Source organism: Lonchura striata, chromosome 7, assembly GCF_050655825.1.
Source record: "Lonchura striata isolate lonStrDom1 chromosome 7, ASM5065582v1, whole genome shotgun sequence".
Taxonomy (NCBI): domain Eukaryota; kingdom Metazoa; phylum Chordata; class Aves; order Passeriformes; family Estrildidae; genus Lonchura; species Lonchura striata.
This window is the reverse complement of record NC_140709.1, coordinates 14,731,079-14,747,887: the sequence shown is the minus strand read 5'-3', so window position 1 is coordinate 14,747,887 and position 16,809 is coordinate 14,731,079. Positions and strand designations below refer to the sequence as shown.

General features: G+C 44.9%; 2 protein-coding genes across 5 annotated transcripts in view; both read right to left on the bottom strand.

Moving 5' to 3' along the window:
- Positions 1 to 214: 214 nt before the first annotated feature.
- RPL37A (ribosomal protein L37a) lies at positions 215 to 5,611 on the bottom strand. Its single transcript, XM_085584009.1, has 6 exons — positions 5,498 to 5,611; positions 3,888 to 3,908; positions 3,361 to 3,834; positions 2,326 to 2,454; positions 1,276 to 1,358; positions 215 to 636 (listed from the first exon to the last, which is right to left on the bottom strand). The coding sequence occupies exons 1-6, from the start codon at positions 5,609 to 5,611 to the stop codon at positions 573 to 575; spliced, it is 885 nt and encodes a 294-aa protein (XP_085440135.1). The 3' UTR covers positions 215 to 572.
- Positions 5,612 to 6,448: 837 nt separating this feature from the next.
- The window catches only part of SMARCAL1 (SNF2 related chromatin remodeling annealing helicase 1), a 35,183-nt gene continuing 24,822 nt past the window's right edge, over positions 6,449 to 16,809 (bottom strand). For 3 of the 4 annotated variants that reach the window (XM_021526184.3, XM_085584211.1, XM_085584212.1), the window contains exons 11-17: positions 14,188 to 14,406; positions 13,343 to 13,413; positions 11,103 to 11,205; positions 10,247 to 10,429; positions 9,658 to 9,758; positions 8,052 to 8,148; positions 7,324 to 7,639 (exon numbers count right to left, since the gene is read on the bottom strand). In XM_021526184.3, coding sequence (XP_021381859.3) covers positions 7,442 to 7,639; positions 8,052 to 8,148; positions 9,658 to 9,758; positions 10,247 to 10,429; positions 11,103 to 11,205; positions 13,343 to 13,413; positions 14,188 to 14,406 — 972 coding nt within the window. In that variant the 3' untranslated portion in view covers positions 7,324 to 7,441. Of the gene's footprint in view, positions 6,662 to 7,323; positions 7,640 to 8,051; positions 8,149 to 9,657; positions 9,759 to 10,246; positions 10,430 to 11,102; positions 11,206 to 13,342; positions 13,414 to 14,187; positions 14,407 to 16,809 lie in introns of those variants that run through there. The other variant, XM_077784957.2, reaches the window with a different exon arrangement.

The window sequence follows — 16,809 nt, the reverse complement described above, 5'->3', positions numbered from 1 at the left end:
CCATGCTAGAGCAGGTTGGCTGGCACAACTTGTGACACCATGAGGGACCCACGCTGGAGCAGAGGAATTGAGAGGAGCCCTCCCCCTGAGGAAGATGGAGCAGCAGAGTCAGCATGTGATGGACTCAGCCCCCATTCCTCATCCCCCCGTGCAGCTGCTGCAGAGGGCAACTAAATCAAGAGTAAAGCTGAGCCTGGAAAGAAGGGAGGGGTGATTGGAATTAATATTTGGTTTTATTTCTCATTGTCCTACTCTGAAACAATTGTTAATAAATTACACTGGTTTCCTCAAGTCAGGTCTGTTTTTCCCATGACAGTAGCTGGTGAGGGATCTCTCCCTGCCCTTATCCCACCCACAGACCTTTATTATAATTTCTCTCCCTTGTCCAGTAGAGGAAGGCAGTGATGGGGCAGTTTGGGTGGGCACCTGGCACTCACCATACATAACAGACTGGACTTCAAGCAGAAAAGACAAAAATTATTCCACACCATCATCGCCCTTTTATTAATAAAAGGACAGATCTTGACAGTGGAGAAAAAAGGATGTTTCACAAGGAGAACAGGAAGTAGCTTCTACTGGTCTTTCAGTTCCTTCAGTCTTCTGATGGCAGATTTGACTGTCACTGCAGAGGTGGTACTGGAGGAAGAAGCAGAGTCATTTACATGTGGCAGAACAACTGTGCTGGTGTTGTTTATTTTTGAGAAAGCACTTATCATTTCAAATTGTTATCATCTGACTGTGCTGTCCAACAGGGCCTAACTCCACTTTTATTTTCCTAACAAAGCGTAGGCCTGGATCCACAAAGCACATGGAACTTCACAGGCTACATCCCAACCCAAATCTCCCAGTCATGCACTGACCACGTGCACCAACGTGTGGGCTCAGATCCCTCACGATTGCTACGCGTGGGGTATGAGTGTCTTCTACAGAACTGGGGGGGAAGGAGCTCAGAAGGAGAGTAAGCAACAGCATCCTCACAATAAAGGCTATTATAATTGAATTATCTGCTTTTACAATGAAAGGAAAACATGAAAATAAATTTTCTTGGAATAAATCTGGCTTTGCCTATTGCAAAGAACAGCAATCAAATTGACTTTGATACACAGCAATCAAATTTTAAGAGGAGACTTCCCCCATTACTATCTCAAGACAGATGTACTTAATGATTAGTAGATCAAAATTTGAAGAAAGAAAAAGAAGATAAAAAGTCAAAAGCTGTGTAATAACACAGCTATGTGAGAATAAATGTTGACTGGAGTTTCTTAATTTCCTTACTTGTAAGTCCAGGCACCACCAGCAACTGTCTTCATGCAGGATCCACAGTGCCAGATACCCACAGCCTTCCTCTTCATTTTGGTCTGGAACAGAAGAAAAAAAAGAAAAAATAAAAGTCACTATCAGCTCAAAAAGTCAAACAAGAAACTTCAGGCAAGGCCTTCACATGACTCCTATAAGCCATGTTTAGACAAGAAAGGAACAGAAAATCCTTTTACTCAAATTCTGCAGACTCTTCTGAAACACTTTTCCATTCAGGTATGAACTGGGTCACTTCTGAAGGCACCATCAAAACTTCAGCTTATTTTGAAGGAGAAAAATAGTAAGGAGCTACCTTGGTTCTAACAACTGATATTCTCACCTGGTTTGGTGCTCATGTAACACCCCTGTTCCCAGGACTACCTGGGCAAGCCCAGCTTGCCAACCCAGACCCACTTCCAGCAGCATCTAAAGAGTGAGTGGTGGGTATGGAATTCCCTCCCCCATGCAGGTATCCATCACCTTGCAGAGGTGACAGTAAGTTTGCCTACACCCCTGCCTGATTTAGGCAGCTCTGCAGACAAGACTAAGAACATTCTCACTTCATATGAGAAAAGCAGTAAGTTAAAAACAAACAAAAACCCAACAACAAATCAAAGCAAAAAAAAAAAAACCCCGTGATGAAAATATTTTTAAATTTCCAGACAGTTTAAAGATTACTACTCTACAGATAACAATAAAAACATAAGATAATAATTGCTTTAATTCTGTCTGGTGTATTTTATTAATTATGTAGAACATATCATATGGCAACATCACTCACTCTTTTGCATAATGAAATGTAATAATGTTTGTTTTCATTTAGCTACTACTAAACATATATTTGAAATGTCTACTCTCTTTTTCAAGAACTCCCAACAGTAACCCAAAGCTCACTATACACTAGTCCCTGTCTTGGAATTAGGCATGTTTCGCTTCAGTACAAAAATTAATGAAGCATCGTATCACCTTTCTAGCATCAATAACAATGTAATTTTTATAGAGTTTTGGAAGGGGAAGGAGATCTCTCACCTTGCCACAGAAGGAGCAGGTGTACTTGGCATGCTGGCTGATTTCAATCTTCTTCACCATTTTCCTAAGGGACGCACCGTAACGGGTCCCATATTTACCCACGATCCCGACCTTCTTGGTGCGCTTGGCCTGTTGGGAGGCAACCCAGAATGAGCTGCAGCTCTACAGAGACGCTTTCCCCTCACCGCTCCCCTCTCCCACCACGGCAGCTGGTGCTGAGCACCCTTACAGCCGGGCTGCAGCCTCCCCTGCTGCTGGGAAAACTGAGTATTCACAGCGTCAGGGAATGGGTCGGGCTGGAAGGAACCGCAGTGGCCACCTGGTGCAACCTCCCTGCTCAAGCAGGATCGGCCTGGAGCACACGGCACAGGACTGCACCCAGGCGGCTCCTGAGCATCTGCACTGAGGGAGACGCCGCAGCCTGTCTGCGCAGCCCACCCAGGGCTCGCTCACTGCACACAAAGTTCTCCCCCGTGCTCAGGTGCACCGAAGTGCTTCTGCTTGGCACAGCCGAGAAGAGCCTGGCTCCTGCCTCCTGACAGACCTTTAGATACTCGTACGCTATTTTTGCTATTTTATATTTATATATTTATATAATGAGATCCCCTCTCAATCGCCTCTTCTGAGGCTGACCAGGCCCAACTCCCTCAGCCCGTGCTGATGAGAGCTGTTCCAGCCCTCCAGTCGCTGCGCTCCCCATCAGCATTCCCGATCAAACGCCACCGTGCTGGCGCTGCTGCAGCCCCGCAGCTCCTGCCGGGGCGCCTGGGGCCGGGCAGAGCCCCGTCCGTGCCGGGGCCGGCCGGCGGCGGCACGGAGCGCTGCCATTCCCCGGCTGCCATTCCCCGAACCCAGGCCGCCTCCCCGCGGCCGCCCGCACCCAGCGCGCCGCTGTCACAGCGCAGCGCGGGGCCGGAGCCGGCTCGGGAACGCGGCGCACCCCCGGCCCCGGCTCCGCGCTGCCCCCCGGGCTCAGCGCGGCGGTCCCGGTGCGGATGGCTGCGGATGGCGGCGGACGGGCCCGGCCTCACTCACCATCTTCCGTCGGCGCCGACGCGGAGAGGGAGCCGCAGTGCGCAGGCGCGGGCGGGCCGGCGCGGGCGGACGTGACGCGGGGACGGGGCGCGGCCCGGGCGGGCCGAGGGCGGGCCGAGGGCGGGCCGCGCTGCGGAGCCGGCACTGCCGCGGGCAGGGGCCGGCAGCCCGCCGGAAGCACCGACAGCCGCCGGGCAGGGGCCGGCAGCCCGCCGGAAGCACCGACAGCCGCCGGGCAGGGGCCGGCAGCCCGCCGGAAGCACCGACAGCCGCCGGGCAGGGGCCGGCAGCCCGCCGGAAGCACCGACAGCCGCCGGGCAGGCACTGACGGCCGCCCGGCACGGGCTCACAGCCGCCCGGCACGGGCTCACAGCCGCCCGGCACGGGCTCACAGCCGCCCGGCACGGGCGCTGCGCTGCTGCTCAGGGAACGTCTGCAGGCTCCCTCCCTGGAGACACTTCCGAGCTCAGATTCCTGGGTTTCCACCGAAGGAAGTCACAGCAGAGAAGGGCGTTTCATTCACTCACCTGGTTTTTAAAGAGAATAAGCTGCAGGTGGATATCAAAACAGGGACAGGAAACGTCCACAACTGCAGAAAAAGTAAATAATAATATATATAAAAATCAGCGAGGATGAATTCCTATCATAAAACATACCAGCCTTAAACTATGAGGTTTCAACAGTTTTGGCATCAGGTCAGGTGGGGTTACCCAGTGCTGAAATCATCAGCCCTGAAAGCCCGCATGTTCTGCTTCAGAGGTGACTCCCAGCACCAAAACACAGAGGGGAAAATACACCAGTGCCACCGAGCTGCAATGCTTGTAAAGGGATTAGCAACCCATTAACCTCCATTAGGAAATGTAATCCAGTACCATGAGAGTTTTCCACGTGCAGAGCCAGCTACGGTTCATCCCCTCCTGCCAGGAGAGGGCCGGACTAAAACCGTCCCCACGTCATTGTTGCAGGTAGTTTTCCTCCGAACCCACCCTGGCTGCCTCAAGCAATGACAGCACCCTTCACTTGCAGTCTGTTTAGTTAAGAGCGAATCAAGGAATCGAGTGTATCCAGCCATTGTTACTGTCCCTGGCTGGGATCTGTACTTTAAGAGATGCTCATGACCAGATGTCACATTCCTTCTTGGCTTTTGCTCTCAGGGTTTAAACACCGACATTTTTAATTCTCTCTGTTATGCCAGGCTCCCCATTCCCTGATCATCCCTGCAAGCTCTTCTGGGAGCTGGTGGGCCAGAGCAATGTCTCAGATGAGGGCTCAGCAAGACTTTAGGCAATGGTATTTTTATCTCCCTTAGCTGAATCAAAATTTCATTTGATATATCCTACGAATATATCTGCCCTTTTCAGATCCTCGTCACCATGATGACTCACAGGATACAGCTTTGATACCAATGTATTAGAAAACAGAAAAGTTATTTCCTTTGGCTACCTAGTGATGATATAGTTAAAAAAATATATAAATTGTCAGCTAACATATCCAGAGAATTTACTCTTATTCTCTGGTCTGTATCTACTGAGTTCAGGTTTGCTGTGACAGTACAGCACATGGTCATATCCATCACCTACCAGTGTCACAGGCAGCTCTGGCAACAACCAAACCCAGCTGCCCTGGCTGACAGCCATTCCCAGTGCTGCCAGAGTACACACACATTTCCAAGGGACTGAGAAGATGAAGGACACAGGCCAGCACAGCCATGTCTTCCTTCATAGTCCATCCCCTTTTCAGCTCATAAAGCTAGCCAGCCTGGGGCACACAGAATACTTAGTTGGAACTGCTCCAGCTTATTGTTGATGTATTTTAATCTGTTGTTGCTGTTTTAGCATCCTTCTTGAAAACACACCTTTCTCCAATGCAGGTGTACAAGCAGGCAACCAGCCACAGTAAGGTGCTCTAAGATCCTATAAGATGGGTCCTTCTCTTTCCTGTACTGGTTTTAGATAATGCCAAAAGGATACAGCTCTATTATCTTCAGCTGTCAGGTTCAAGAGGCCCCAGGAGTGCTCTGTGTTCCTGTGCCTGCTGTGGGTCTCACTGGCATCCTACACACTGCCTCGGAGATGATGTCAGCAAGCCTTGGAAATCCTGTCTGAGCCTGCTGCCAGCTGCCCTGCCACCTCCTCACCATATTAATGATGGACTGACTAATGGTGCCATTGGGTAAGGCCTGCAGTGCCTCCAGTCCCTTGAAGTAATCACTAACAGCACTTTGCTGCAAGGTCCTTCTCCCCTTTTTCATGTACTAAAGGATAAAGTGGATCTCAGGATCTCTTGAAAAACCTCTGTATCTGGGCAGAAAACCAGCTGAGATTTTATGGGTCATAAGAAAGGGAAGTTTCACCTAGCATTCCTCTAGCAGGGCTGGGATTTATCAACATAACAACAAGATGAATCAAGATAATAAGAAGCAGAATTCTTCAAGGGTACTTTCAGTATATCTTAGAAAAGTACTGTTTTGAAATAGTTGCAGCTTTACAAAGAAGAGAATTACTCCTATAGGAAACAACAATATAGGTACACAAATAATGCCTTTTGCTTCTTTTTTTTTTTCAGTCAGCAGACAGCAACATTTCTCACCCCTTACTCAGAACAACCCACTTGGCAAGTAGAAAGATGACTCATCCTACAGACAGATTAAATACCCTGTGTCCAAGATGACAGATATTTAAAAATGTCAAAAAGTGTGTCTTCATCACCTGGGCAGCTGTTGAAGTAAGAGAGTGATGGTTATCTCTCAGCCTCAAACCCAGAGATAAAGCATTTCCTCCAGCTGCCCAGTCACAACAGCCCTTGCTACTGCTCACACCCCAAAGCACCATCTGCAGTCTCTAATGAAAAGCAGCTCTCCACCCAGCACAATTGTACACGGAGCCTGTGGGGCATTTCCATGACGACACCAGCTGAAAATGGAACAATCAAACCCTTCAATGCAGGAAAAAATACCTAATGTTACTAGGTTGATCTTACAGCACAAACATTTTTCTCATCTGCCTTGCAAGAGAGGTATTTTTGTCACTGTGGTATCTGCACAGAACCGAGCACCTCAGCTCCACAGCACATTAGCTACTGGCCTCCAGGAGCTAAATGGAAGCCTTCAGTTTGCCACCTTTTCTACAGATTACAGCTGTAAAACACAGTTAAGTGGGAGATGGAATGCTAAAATAGAGAAAGTAGCAAAAGCTTGTGAATCACAACTTAGAACAACTTGCTATTTAAACAGTTCAGTCCAGAATCGGTTTCTTTCAAAACAAGAGCAATAGTATGCCTGTGTCCTCTTTTCCTCATTCACCTGTAGAAATCAGTCAAATCTTGAAGAAAACACACACCCACCCACGCCATCTCCCTGAGAAGTCAGGTTAATCTCTGGCAGTCAGCACAAGCTTCACCCCCCACTGACAGAAGCACATACCATGGAACAGGTCCTAATATTCAGCACAAGGCCAGAGAGGAGTGTGCAGAGGAATACGTGCCTAAAACAGGCAATGCACACTTATTGGCACACAGCTACATTACTTAGCTCCAAGGTGGTAACTTCCTCTTTGCCCTCTTCTTCCCCACCCCCACGAAACATCAATATCTGTTTGGATCTTTTTTCTTCATGGCCAAACAGAATACCCAAGAGCCAGTCTGTGAGTGATCCAAGTAATAGCCCAATTTGCCAATGAACAAACTCCTAGAAATACAGACTTTTGGAAATGGAAAACTCTGCAGCTGCTGATGAGTTGGTTTTCTCAAGAGTTCTACCCTGGGGACAGACAGCCATTATCTGCTTTTTAAACAAAACAACTGTGGAAGCTGACATGCTGAAATACAGCAGGATGATACTTGCCTGTGTCCATTCAGTCATCAACAAAACCAGGACTGCAAACCCTGCAGCTGCCAGGTGTATGCTGCACATCTGTCACACTGTCAGACTGCCTTCTCATCCTTTGAGATGAAACATGCCAGACATACAGAAAACTTCAAATATTTTATTTTCAAAAAATCAAAAAATAATACGTGATTGCTTTTTTTTTTTTTTTAATTAAAAAAAAAATCTCTCTTAGCTGCCATCTTTAGCTGTCACAATTTACACTTCCTCAATACGCCGCTTTTTTTTTGGACTCACTGAACATGTCTCCGCTTCTCTGTCTTGCAAGGCACTGCCAGAGTCAAACTCACAGCCAGCATCAGCTGCCTCCAAAAACAAAACATCATCAGCATCATCTCTGCTCTCAGAGAAGGTCTTTTGGAAAAGGTCGTAGATTGTCTTCTGCTTTGGGTCTGTCTGAAGAAACAGAAGAGAACATGATCTGCATCCACACTGTTATGCAAAACATAGTGAGCAAAATCAGAGGACACTCCCTTTATACAGTGCACATGTGTGTATAGATCATAACTTACATGCTGCATACCCATACGTATCTCATCCATGACACATACCCATATGTATCTCATACATTATATACTCAAAGACATACATATATGTCATGGATGCTAACAGGTCTTGCAAATAGCAGGCTTGGAATTCCTGTGGAGAGTCCAAGCCGAGGTGTGGATCCTGGGAGGAGCTGAACAATCTGGTCTGTGACATTAAAGGCAGAACAGGTGTAAGGCCACCTGTGCCAATCTAGATGTACACAAGCCAAAGCCCATTCAGCCTCTCCCAGGGACCACCAATATTCTTTCAGGTCAATTACCTTAGGACAGTAATTAGTTGACTCAGCTGTTTCAGAGAAATTGGCTTCTGAAAGACCAGCTTCACCCAGCACTTTGATCTTCTCCTGAATCAATGGCCTAGGAATGATAAACAGATATTACTGAAAGGAAAAAAAAAATCAAGGACACTGCTTCATTTACTATGTGTAGATTAAAAAAGGATACAGCTGGGAAGCAAAATGGCTTTTCTACCAACTTTGTTGTTTCCTTGACCTGTCCTGCTCTTGGTTATAGTCACTGTATACTGTCTTGAGATATCAATCAATTAAATTAGTAACAATTAGAGGATTTGGGGCTATAAACATTTGGAGAACACATACATCCAATAAAGAAACTAGATGACTGAGGCAACTCCAGTGGTATGAAGTCAGACCAAGAAAATGCAGCTAAAAGAACTCCTAGTAGCCTATGTGCTCAGCCTCCAAGGCAAGCAATGGTAAACCCCAACAACAGATGCAGCAGCATTTCAAGGATAACCTCCAATATACAGCAGGAGGAAGAATCTGTCACTGGCCCAAGAGGCTGAGAAGTCCCAGCCACACCTGCACACTGGACACTGAAAGATGCCAAGGCCACAGCACAATCAGTGCATTTACCAAGTAGCCTCGTCCTCTTGTTCTTTATCTTGTCTTTAAAAAGATGCCACTGTCCTTTCGAGAACCATATTTCTTCCCCATTAAGCACTAATGACTACACAGACAGCATTTCACAAATAAAGGCAGAATTACTGTCATTAACTCTCCATGAATTTTGGGTGATGCATCAGTTTCCACATCCTTGCATTGTAGAGTTATAATTACTTGCCATCATGATACTCTGGGAACTGCACAAGTTCACTTAGTGCATTCATTCCTTTAAACAAGGTAATAAAGATGTAATTTTGGCCTTTAAATGAAGCAGCTGGTGGGTAATTTCTTGTCATCATTTGCAGGTCAGCTCCCTTGCAGCACTAAAGATTCCTCAGATCCTGCCTACCCCCAAATGTCAGATTCCCCAGCCCTAAGGACTAATGTCCACTGGTAACTCTCACTGGAGCCAAAAAGCCTCATACCACAACTATCCAGAGGTGAGTCAACAGCACCTTTTTAATCTATTTGAAGGGCTCACTGAAGAGCAAGAGGAAGGCAACAGTATAGTCCTCCTCCACAGCTCCCAGTCCAAGCACACAGCAGCCAGACTGCTCCTCAGAACTGATCTACAATACACTGAACTATCTCCAGTGACTGCTGACTTTGTTTGAGTTTCAGCACTTTACAGTACCCTAGCACAGGAATATTCTGGGCTGGCATCTAAGACAATTCCTCCTTACACAGAGATTATGAAGGTTTTAAATGCATCAACTCTCCCAGAATTTCTCTTGAGAGCCCTTTCTTTGTCAGGTAACTGCTTTTATTCCTCCTGCCTGTCAGCCACTCAGTCATGTCCACTGCAGCCAGGCCATGTCACCAATTTGCAGCGGCCCTGGCACATATTGATCCTCCCCTCACAGGCCGTGGAAATCAGCACTAGCATTAATCCCTCACACCACATATGTTACAAACGGGAAACACACGTAAGGTGAACCATAGTGTCCTTCTCACTTCTTACCATAAGTAGTCATCTGCTGTGCCTTTAGCCACCAGGTAGTGAATGTTAACGGAGCTGGTCTGGCCAATTCGGTGTACCCGATCTTCTGCTTGGATCAAAATCTTAACGTAAAAACATCACAAAAAGTGAAAACTACAACATCTGAGAAACAGTGTAAGCACCAGAGAACAGAGGATCTCATTTCTTCTGCTTAGCAACTCTTTCTTACCTGGATCCTGTTAAGACCTGTATTCTCAGAGTAAGCCAAGAAGTGATCTGGTACACCAGGTTCCCAAAAGGAACTCAACAGTTTTCCAAATCAGAGGGTCAGCACTGATGATGGACCCTTTCAAGTGTTGGCTGAGCAAACCCTTAAGAGCTCTGTCAAATAAAGACAGAAGCGCGTTTCCTTTTTGTGCCACCTTCCTCTGCCAGCAAGCTGTGTAAACCAGCCTCACAGGTTCAAGCCCAGGCACCTGTGGTTGCAGAGCCAGCAGACATCAGAAAAAGACAAACCCTAGAGAAAGTTGCCTGCCCATTACATCTCCTAATCAGCAATGTTTCTGCTCTCCAGGGAACATCCCACCACTGTCCCCTCCAGGACACTCACCCCTGGGTTCCAGAAGAGCTCTGCAAACACCACCAGATCTGCAGCAGACAGTGTCAGGCCCATGTTTGCAGCAGTAAGGGAAAGGACAGCCACAGCATGCTTCTCTGCCAGCTGGAACTTCTGGCACAGAGACTGCCGCTCAGCTGAAGATGTGGAGCCATCAATGCGAATGTGCTCGATGTGCTGTGAAAAGGCAGAAGGTGCTGTTTAGAGACCTGGTGCCCCCCTTCTTATATACTCCTTCCATGTTTTAATGGATCCCATGTCCAGTGCTGCCACTGAGCAGTCACCAGTGCCACTGTGGATTATAGCCCGGAACGTTATCATAAATCATTCTTCACACTGCCCCACATGCTTTAGAAGCATCTATGGAAATCTCACATGAAAAGTTAGACAAACAAGAGAAGTCAAGAGAAATGACTGACAGGTCTATCAACTCTCCCTACAGTGTCTTAGTTCAAAAATGTAAGAGCACCACAGAGGTGCAGGCAGGCAGGGATGGTGGCAGGCATGGATGGTGGGCTTGGGTAGTCTCATTCTCCCTTTGAGAAAAGCCTGGAGAACAACAGCCACACAGGGCAACACAAGAATTCCCAAGCTCCAGGGCAGACAGTGGAATTAAAGACCATTAAATACAATAAAAGCCATTCAGATAATATAAAGTGCATGCTGTGAGGCATTCACCCTGACAGCTCAGCTCCCTTGGTGAAGGGCACACTCAGAAGCACAGCAAGTAGAAATCATCTCTGTCATTAACTGTCCTAAACTATCTGACCAGCCATAAATCCAGGGGTCTGTTCAACAGCTTTGAAGCTGGAACAGTGATAAAGTTAAGACAAATCAGTCAGTCACTTACTTTCTTCTTCAACTCTGCAGCTACTGCATCCAGCATTATCTTGTGATGTGCAAACACCAGGAATTTATTATTCCCACTTTCCAGTAACTCCAGGATGTACTCTCTACATGAAAAAGGAAAAACACCAAAACACTATAAAATTATGTGCTGAGAGAATACAGACTTTGCTCACAACAAATTTTGAAGATACTGCCCATCTATACACAAACACTAGGAAACAGGCTGGCATAAAAAGCTGCAATAAAGTGCAAGCAGCAAGTCAAGTCTTCTATAGATTAAAATACAGAAAGGAAAATTCCCTCAGTTTTTCTTCACCACAGGCAGACAGCTGCCTACATTATACTTGGGTGTCAAAGAGAATCAGTTTATTATATCCTACTTGGAACATGACATCCCACACCAATCAACTAAAGGTCATCTATACTTAATTACAATCTCACTCACTCATCTTGTATTTCTAACTTCTGCACAATCACAATACACTAATCTGTGTGCAGTTTAACTTCCCGAGTTTACTTGGGATTGCTTTAATTTCAGAAGAAACATCTCTAAACACAATGATCAGAAAAAATACCTTTTCTTGCAAGGGTTCCCACTGACAATTTACTCCAGCTTAAATATCTAAATTTGTCAGCTATTTCTAAAAGTTATCCACATGCATATAGGCTAATGGTCAATGAGAGGCAACAAGGCTCCTTTTAAGTGACTTAAATTAAAACATCCTAGCTTTTCCCATGGACTAGCAACACAACTATAGAACCCATTTTTAGGTAGTAACTTGTATTACAATCAGGTTAACTGGAGCCTGAGGAGCACTTAAAAGCCCATACAGATGAAGTAATTTTTTCTTTGGAACAGCAAAGTTGTTGAGAAGATCAGGAATACCAAGACCTTTGCAAAAGTCATCACATCTAGGTCAGCAGCAACTGTCACAAAGGACCAAGAAGGATTTCCAGCACTGTATTAAGATAGCAGAAATCTTTGCAGGGCTCATAATATTCAGATACCTATTACATGACAGTATTATTTTAACAAAGAAATCTGGGAGAGAAGTGGGGCTGCAGCGTTTGAAAACAAGTATCAAAGCAAAGAGTAGTAAGGGGATGCCAACCAACACATCACAATTATTTTGTTATCTCATTCCCACATTCTGTTTAAAAAATGGCAAGTCATTTCAGTGGAAGCAATGGAGGATAAGGGGTCATTAAGGGTAAGACAGGAAGTGCTGATGATCATAGGACAGTATCATTAGTTAGATGGTACTGTACCTTAGCAGCTTGTAGTAACTGATATTTTAAATGCTACTAAATCCCAGGAAAAAATGGACTACTTCCTACTAGAGAGTCAAATAAACAGCACTTTATGGTTTTATATTCAGTTTGCACTTGTAACTGAAATAAAAACATGAAAGTCTTGTAACTGCTCACTAACATAAAAGGAAGAAACTCTACTACAGAAATGAATGCTGGGACTATGAAGTACAGTTCTGTGCCAAACAAGCAAGTTTTGCAGCAAGGTCTGTGACTGTGAAATCACACAGTGCACATCAGTAGGTCCTTACATTCAGAGAGCTGTGGAAAGTAAACCATTTTCATATTACCATATTACTTATTAGAAAGGTATGCTATGACCTAAAGCAACTCCTTTGCAGTTCCAGCAAAAAGGCTAAGGATGAAAGGGCACAGAACGAAATTACTTCTAGGGAAAAGAGAGTTTAAAGCACACCTGTGGCACAAAAATTTTACTACTGATGTCCCATGTGAGCCCTGTGGAAGAGCCAAGAACTTCAGTAGGAGCTGTGAGATTCTTAAAGCACACTACAACTAAAGCTAAGTCCATATCATAAGCTTTTTGGTTCAGGATTCCTGCTGCAGCAGAACTGCAGCATTTGTTTTCTCAAATTCTGTTGATGCTTTTAGTTTCCTTATTTCCCTGCTCCTTAAATTGAAAAAAGGGTCCAGATCAGGGAATTTGATCCAAGTCTGAAACACAAAGTCATTTTAAATTATTCAAATGACAGTTTAGATTGTATCTGGAATGAAACCAGAAGACTTAATTCAGCCAAAGAATCCCAAGAGAAGAAAATGTTTAGTGCATTGTAATTACAATCAAGTTTTTCTAGCCTAACTTCAGGCTATGCTTCATGTCCCTGCACTGTTATCTCTAAGGCACTGTCTCCCTGTTCTCAGCAGAAAACCACATTTTACTGGGCAAGAATGAAGCAGTGACACGGAGCTTACACGACTGAGCCGATTTTAGCTTCTGCTGTTCTGCTGAAGTAGACGAGAAGGCCTTCCTTCTCCTGTTGTTTCTGTAGATGGAAGAGAGACAAATTTGAGTCTCAAAAATGCCTTTTCTCCTTCTTGCATACAGATCTGGTATTTCTCCTGCTGCCAATAAACACTTTGCTAGGAAAAAAATCAGCCTAAAAAAGCACAATAGAGGCCTGAGGCGGGGGGAGTCTCCTACTCGCCGTTAGGTACAGCAGATACTCACACAGCCCTGACACCTCCCTCCCTACCTCCCACTCAACTCCTACGAGTTGGATGACAAGTGTATCACAAATGCAGTTGTAGTTGAGAAAATGTGTCCCAACTAAAATGGCAAGGAAAAACCCCTAAGTTCTTCTAGAAATGTATTAACAACCTAGAAGCCTAGAACAAGCATTTTCCACCCATACAAGGAAAACAAATAAGAACAGCAAAAATAAACCCTTCGCATTTTTGGCTACTGTTCTGTTCACAACTCAAATAAGCCTGTTTTTGTAGGGTGGATGAGATTGCAAAGCTAGACAGGAGAGTAAATAGAGAGGCAGGAGATATGAAAGACAATTAGAAATTACTAACAAGAGAAAAAAAAGAGGAAATGGTATTTCACACAAAGGGACAAAGTAGACCACTTAGATCAAAAGCAAATCAAGCTGAGCTAGTTTTGATTGTGCTGTACACTCATTTAAAACTGTGCCTTCACATAGTGTGGCTCTGACCTTTGGAACTTGGGGTACTGCTTTTTCACAAAAAAGTTTTTTAAAATAAAAGTACCCGAAACAGCAATGGCTCATTGTGAAAATAAGTTTCTGACTTACACTTTCATATCCTTTGGCCATCTTCTTTGCTTCGGCTGCCAAGGCAGCTTTGGTCTTTGCACTAATGCCTTCAAGAGCCACCACGACCATTTTGCGTTGCTTTGCTGGAAGCTGGGAAAGCACATCTGATTTCAGACGTCGGATCATGATAGACTCTTCCAGCAAAATTTTCAGTTCCGTTAAGTTGGATGATCCAGAGTAATCCCAGCCCCATGGCATCTGGGAAAGATCAAAGCAGTTATCAGTGTCAAACCTGTAAGAGACTGCTCTGCGTACGATCCAAATGCAGAATAAATTTTCAGGGAATCTGGACAAGGCAAGAACTTGGATGGTCAGCAGGAGATTTGACAAAAAAGGCAATAAGGTAGAAGCATACAATTTAATCCACTCAACATAAAAAGGTTACTTACAAGCTTCACTTTTTTCCTATCTACAAGAGCCCAGGGAGGTGCAGGGAAGAAGACCATGCAGAAAGGTGGCAAGAATCCCTTCTCCAGCCCTGTGCCCTGATATTCACTCTCACACAGCAAGGTGTTGCTGCTCTCCACTTGCAGCTTTGAGCAGGCCAAAAGAATTCACTGCAGTATGCACATTTATCTCAGCTTTAAGCAGAGAGACACACAAAAATATTCTCTAACTGCATGAGGACAAACATCCTTAACCCAGATGCCTTCACAGAGTTGTTACACTTGTCTAACATGCTAGGTCAGAACTGCCTGTTCTGCACTGTGACCTGACTCCTGTTCTGCTTCCTGGCATAGTTTCTGCCATTACTGTGTTTGGCTCAGACTCAAGCAAACCAGAAATAAACTGTGGCCCAAAAGACATTATTCCAAACATTGTCTCTTCAAAGCATCATCACTTCAAAGTTCCTCTGAACAAGCCATTAATTTACTCCTTCTTGAAGCACATCCCTCTGAACCTGGCCTATCTTTCAAGATGCTGTATACAAGCAATATACACCTGTTCAACTAAGCTCAGCTCATCAATTCTCCTACCAGCACCCCACAGCCTATCTTTTGTTCTCTGAGAAAGAACAGCAGTGGCACCAAAATTGGTACATTCCTCAAAAGAAGTATCTTTCAGACAATTGTCTTTCAGAGAAGAGAGCAATACAGTTTTAATGCTGAAGTAAGAGGGAAAAAAGAAACCTTTCTGCTGCAATTTTGCAAATAAGTATAGAGAATACAGCTACAGGAACACCAAAGACCAAGGTGGGGAGAGAGGGGAAATCTTTCTCATAGTTCTAGCTCTAAATAATATTGGGAGTGTCCAAAAATACAACCTCTGGTCTTGGAGTAACAATCCAAAGTAAACCACTACATATACCCTCCTGAAATGCATATAATGGAGATGTGAGGAGCCTCAGCGCCTCGACAGCTATATTAATTGATAAAATAGACTTAACCTTAAATATCTCTATTGATTTTGTCTTCCCCAAGAGAAAACTGCTACAACACATAAATGGAAGTAAAAGAGAAAGATTCACTGCATCCTCCATCCTCTCCTAGAACACAAGAGACAAAAATAAATCATAAGGCTAGTTAGGCTACTGACTGTATTATGGGTTGGTGCTTGGATGAACAGGGATAAGAACACAATGTGGGACAGGAAGAGGAGGAATCAAAGAGCTTATAGGCAAGTAAGACCTCTCTGGTATCCAAAAGTGAATGTTCCTACTTCAGGCTGAGATAAAACAATCTGCAATCCTATTGCCATATTGTACTGATGTGAACCATTAACTGACTTCACATTCTGGTACTTATGGCTATCATTAAACTCATCTGACTTAATCTATTCCTACATAATTATGGCATCAGCTGATTAGCTACAGTTGGTTCATTAAAGCAGGAAACAATCCAAACCCTAGACACACAGCCAGTTTGAATTCTGTAGAATTAAAACTTTGACAACAGCCCAGTGGTGCAGGGCTAGAGTTAATAAGCCCAGCTGGATCTCAGCCAACCCCTTAAAAAAACAGCATGAGTATCACTGCTCTGCTTCCCTGAAACTGAGTGCAACACAGATGCATCCCTCAGGCCCACGGAAAGCTAGCTCAAGTCTACCTGGGTTAATTAGCTTTAGGCATTCTGCATGAAAGCTGCCATTGCTGAGCCACAGTCTTTATGCTCCCCTTCTGCATTTCTCAGGCTCCCTGGGCCCAGCAGAGGAGATGGACAGAACCAAGAAGGACCCCCTGGTGCTGTGCCCACTGCCCACACTGTCCAGTGCACTGATAGGTGAGTAGGAAGGACCAACATGATTAAGCTGCTCAGCAAGGCCTGCTGTGGGGCCTGGATAGTCCTCAGGCTACCTCTTGCCACTTAAAAGCCCATGTTTTCCCACTTTGCACTTCCATAACAAGCAAGTATACATATGCTCTGTGTCCACATAGCCAAACTGATTTCAGAAGAGCAGCATCCTCATAAGGCAAAGAACAAGGCACAAACAGAGCCAAGATACCATCTACTGTCATGTTAAAAAGCACATATAGGCACAGTCCCCACAGCATGTTTAGGTTATATATTACTTATAGTGATGGAAAGATTTGCATACAATGAAACCTTCTAGGTCTGTGCTGCACCTAGCTAGTTATAAAGAAATAATTACTTTTGGAATTAT